This window comes from Alosa sapidissima, chromosome 24 (assembly GCF_018492685.1).
Source record: "Alosa sapidissima isolate fAloSap1 chromosome 24, fAloSap1.pri, whole genome shotgun sequence".
NCBI classification, from domain to species: Eukaryota; Metazoa; Chordata; class Actinopteri; order Clupeiformes; family Clupeidae; genus Alosa; species Alosa sapidissima.
Window position 1 is genome coordinate 29,548,853 of NC_055980.1, and position 5,000 is coordinate 29,553,852.

General features: G+C 45.7%; 2 protein-coding genes across 6 annotated transcripts in view; both read right to left on the bottom strand.

The window, feature by feature from the left end:
• Positions 1 to 2,240, bottom strand: part of LOC121700457 (nuclear factor of activated T cells 2 interacting protein) — a 15,346-nt gene extending 13,106 nt beyond the window's left edge. Inside the window, exons 1-5 of one of the 2 annotated variants that reach the window (XM_042083410.1) lie at positions 2,181 to 2,240; positions 1,950 to 2,003; positions 1,447 to 1,563; positions 1,318 to 1,372; positions 322 to 439 (exon numbers count right to left, since the gene is read on the bottom strand). In XM_042083410.1, coding sequence (XP_041939344.1) covers positions 322 to 439; positions 1,318 to 1,372; positions 1,447 to 1,563; positions 1,950 to 2,003; positions 2,181 to 2,234 — 398 coding nt within the window. In that variant the 5' untranslated portion in view covers positions 2,235 to 2,240. The other variant, XM_042083411.1, reaches the window with a different exon arrangement.
• A 639-nt stretch (positions 2,241 to 2,879) lies between these two features.
• Positions 2,880 to 5,000, bottom strand: part of sgf29 (SAGA complex associated factor 29) — a 12,653-nt gene continuing 10,532 nt past the window's right edge. For 3 of the 4 annotated variants that reach the window (XM_042083413.1, XM_042083414.1, XM_042083416.1), the window contains 2 exons: positions 4,467 to 4,629; positions 2,880 to 3,831 (listed from right to left, as the gene is read on the bottom strand). In XM_042083413.1, coding sequence (XP_041939347.1) covers positions 3,715 to 3,831; positions 4,467 to 4,629 — 280 coding nt within the window. In that variant the 3' untranslated portion in view covers positions 2,880 to 3,714. The other variant, XM_042083415.1, reaches the window with a different exon arrangement.

The window sequence follows — 5,000 nt, forward strand, 5'->3', positions numbered from 1 at the left end:
TGTGTGTGTGTAAGAGTGTGTGTGTGTGAGTGTGAGTGTGTGTGTGTGTGTGTGTGTAAGAGTGTGTGTATGTGAGTGTGAGTGTGAGTGTGTGTGTGTGTGTGTGTGTAAGAGTGTGAGTGTGTGTGTGTGTGTGTGTGTGTGAGTGTGAGTGTGTGTGTATATGTGTGTGTGTGTGTAAGAGTGTGTGTGTGTGTGTGTATAAGTGTGTGAGTGTGTGTGTGTGTGTGTATATGTGAGTGTGTATGTGTGTGTGAGTGTATAAGTGTGAGTGTGTGTGTGTATATGTGAGTGTGTATGTGTGTGTGAGTGTCCACGCACTGTGGTTCTGGTCTGGGCTTCTCTCTCTCCTCCTCAGAGTCCGACAACTCGATGCATTCCGCAGCCGCCGGCTTCTTCTGCACCGGGAGCGTAACTCTCACGTCCTCCACCTCTCCATCTGCACGAGATCACACACACACACACACACACACAGATACAAACACAAACATACACATACACATACAGTCTGTCATGCTCAGGTCCTCTTCATCTCTGCACAAGATCACAAGGTGACCAGAGATACACACACACACACACATAAATCCACCATCAGAACGCTCCTCTCACACACACACACACACACACACACACACACACACACACACACACACACACACACCATCAGAAAGCTCCTCACACACAGACACACACACAAATCCACCAGCACCAGCAGAAAGCTCCTCACTACTTTAATGGAATAAGGGGGTATTAGTTTTTGAGAGTTTAAGTGTGCGTGTGTGTGTGTGTGTGTGTGTGTGTGTAGGTGATATGCCCCCCCAACCCCCATGAACGGAATTCCACGAAACTTGGCATGCATTCAGAGGGTGTCATAATGATTTCATGTTTCGTGCAACCCGGTCTTTCAGTGTCCCAGGAATCGTTCACACAAATTTACTGAAGAAAAAAAAAAATCCGGAAGAAAAAAGCTCTGAGTAAACCTATATGATGCTATCTCTGAGTAAACCTATATGATGCTAACTCTGAGTAAACCTATATGATGCTATCTCTGAGTAAACCTATATGATGCTATCTCTGAGTAAACCTATATGATGCTATCTCTGAGTAAACCTATATGATGCTATCTCTGAGTAAACCTATATGATGCTATACGCCTCGTTAGCGCGGCGGTCAGAATTCATAATAGTCATTATTTGCATTACTAGAAGCCTGTTGTTTTGTTTGAAATTGTGCATTGTTTATAGATATTTTATGTTGTCGTCCAAGTAAATACAAACATTTAAATATACACATATTCAACTTTACTGTTAACGTTACCTTGTAAACTAACTGGCTGGAAGGATAAAGGTTGGATCTTTAAACTGCTGTCCACCTGAAAAAGACCACATTACTTGATTATTTGGAATAGATCTACTCGTAAAGAAAAGGTAAATTAGCGAAGTTTACCTTGTTGGTGTAAATCTGGACGGTGGCGATCGCCGAAGGGTCCAGAATGCGTCTCCGTTTCGGTCGGGGTTTCGCGGGCGCGCGCCTATCCTCCCCATCACTGTCGCTACCTGAGATCTACGAATGACACACCCGGTTACATCCCGATGCACATTCCCCGCTCACCATAACGTATTTAAAGTTAGTACAGTGTTTTCCTCATTTATTGGCCACAACCCTAAACTGTTCAAAGTTAGCTACAGTAGCACTCCCTGACAAACTTATAAAAGGGCAGCTATCTTAACAGTACATGCTGATTTCAACTCCTGACAGACAGCTACAAACCAGTTCGCCAGCTGCTGTCTCGTTACGTTTCCGTCTAAGAACATCTCGAAGCATAGTTCCCCGTGTCATTCCCAATCAGCCACAAATCGTACGCCTGTATTCATAACAGGAATCAAAGCGGAGCCCTTCCCAAAGCCTGACTCCTGTAATGTTATGGTTGAATCTCGCTCCAAACTTACCACTGTCGACATCTTCCCCTGGATACTGGCGCGGTTTTGTGACGTCTCCCTCGGCTGCAACATGATCAGCCAATCAGAGAACAGGACACAGTTACACGCGCGACACATCAGCTTTTGAAACATTAATGGTGTGGATTTCCCTATTATATTTCATACAGTCTGTGGGTTTCCCCTAGAGTAACATTTACTGCCTAACCACAGCAGTCATTGAAACGTTTGTAAAAACTTAACCATGATACTTTGAAGGCCTACATATTGGCTTGGACAACGGTAGCAAGATAACATGGTAGCCAGATAACATGACATCAGCCGCGTTAACTATAATCATAACAACATCTGCTGACTTCTAGTAATAGAATAAGCAAATGCCACTGCACTGGGTCAGCTGGTTTGTGGCGCAATAGATAGATGCTTTATTGATCAATAGATAGATAGATACTTTATTGATCAATAGATAGATAGATACTTTATTTATCAATAGGCAGATTTGTGTATAGCATTGATCTAAAGAGTAAAATTATAAGCAAAGGCAAATTTAGCTCTGACGTGATCACCGAGCAGGGGGGAGGGCATGTTCAAAACATATTGATGTCAATGGGGCATTTTGCCTACACACACACACACACATACCTACACACACACCTGTGTTTACTCTACACACAACATATTGATCTCAATGGGGCATTTTGCCCATGTTCAGGGTGGAAAATAAAAAATAAAGTCAAATAGGTGTTTTTAAAAAGGGGTCATGGAGAATAAAGAAAATAACATTGTGGTAGATGGAAGCCATAAGATGTTGGAACTGACAGGGTAAGCATAGGGCTGCTCCCTTTCTCTCCTTCTAGCATTTCTCACTGACAATCACTCAAATGTTTTGTTCTTTCTGACACTTGTGAGTCAAGACGCAGCTTTAAAACAGACTCAGCTGACTTATTTATCACAAAATGGACTTTTTTATTTTGCAAAATCACATTCCTGAATGCAAAGACGCTGAAAAATTAGACACATTAGACAAATTAGGGCAACACAAGAAATATACAGAGAGAGGGAGACAGAAGGTGTGTGTGTGTGTGTGTGTGTTTGAGAAAGAGAGACAAAGGAATACGGAAGGCTGGTCCACACTACGACTGGAGAAGCACAGTGTTTCACCAGTCACAGATGTTAGTATTTGTGTTTGTTAGTGTGTGTGTGTGTGTGTGTGTGTGAGAGAGAGACAGACGGACAGTGTGTGTGTGTGTGTGTGTGATAGAGAGAGGATGTTGAAGGACTCTTTCCCAGAGTGCTTTGCTCCACCCCACCAGAGACTCATTCAGCATCAGTACAGCAGGGGGCGATGGAGAGCAGTGTGTCATGTTCCTGCTCTCTTTTAATCTTCCTCCTCTTTTCTTCCCCAGTCTCCTCCTCTTCCTCCTGTCCTTCGTCTCGTCTCCTCTCCTTCGTCTTGTCTCCTCTCCTTCGTCTCCTCTCCTTCGTCTTGTCTCGTCTCACTGCTTCTCATCTCATCTCCTCTCCTTCGTCTCCTCTCCTTCGTCTCCTCTCCTTCGTCTCGTCTCCTCTCCTTCGTCTTGTCTCCTCTCCTTCGTCTCCTCTCCTTCGTCTTGTCTCGTCTCACTGCTTCTCATCTCATCTCCTCTCCTTCGTCTCCTCTCCTTCGTCTCCTCTCCTTCGTCTCGTCTCCTCTCCTTCGTCTTGTCTCCTCTCCTTCGTCTCCTCTCCTTCGTCTCGTCTCCTCTCCTTCGTCTCCTCTCCTTCGTCTCGTCTCGTCTCACTTCTTCTTGTTCTCCTTGCAGGCCACCACGTATCTCTGGGCCACATTCAGCGGCGGCGAGTAGCCATCAGCGTACGACGTGTCCTCAAACAGCACAGAGTAGTCATCCTGGGGCTGACACGCACACAAGCACACACACACACAGACACGCACACACACACACACAGACACACACACACACACGCACACACACTGGTTAGCCATCAGCATACGACGTGTCCTCAAACAGCACAGAGTAGTCATCCTGGGGCTGACACACCCACACGCACAGGTTAAGTATAAGTATATAAGTATATATACTCTTTTGATCCACAAGTGAAACACACTCACGGGATCAAGAGTATATACACGTATACTTTACTTATATTTTCTTCTCTTATTTTGTTTGTAGTATTACATTTTTTTCTCTCTATTGTGTTACATGCTCCAAATGTAAAGCACTTTGAGCTGCATTCTGTGTATGAAAGGTGCTATACAAATAAAGCTGCTTATTATTATTATTATCTGGTGAAGTGGTGTGTGTGTGTGTTTACTCTGTGGAGTGGTGTGTGCATGTGATTATCTGTCGAGGTGGTGTGTGTGTGTGTGTTTACCCTGTGAAGTGGTGTGTGCATGTGATTATCTGGTGAGGTGGTGTGTGTGTGTGTGTTTTTGTGTGTGTTTACCCAAGTGGTGTGTGTGTGTTTACCCTGTGAAGTGGTGTGTGTGTGTGTGTGTGTGTGTGTGTGTGTGTGTGTGTGTGTGTTTACCCGGTGCGGAGGTGTGTGTATGAGGGCCCGGTAGAAGCAGGTGGTTTGTGGGTAGAGCGCGAGCACCAGCTGGTCTTTGCTGAAGAGCGCCTCAGGGTCCGTCTCAGGGTTGGCCTTCCACTGGGGCAGCGGGATGATGCGGCGCCGACTCAGAGTGTGTCTCCTACACACACACACACACACACACACATGCACATACGCGCACACACACACACACACACACACACACACACACACACACACACGCGCATACGCACACACATACGCACACACGCACATACACATGCACACGCACACACATGCACACACAACACACGCATGCACATACGCGCACACACACACACACACACACACACACACACGCATACGCACACACATACGCACACACGCACACACACACACACACACACACGCATGCACATACGCGCACACACACACACACACACACACACACGCATACGCACACACGCACATACACATGCACACGCACACACATGCACACACAACACACGCATGCACATACGCGCACACACA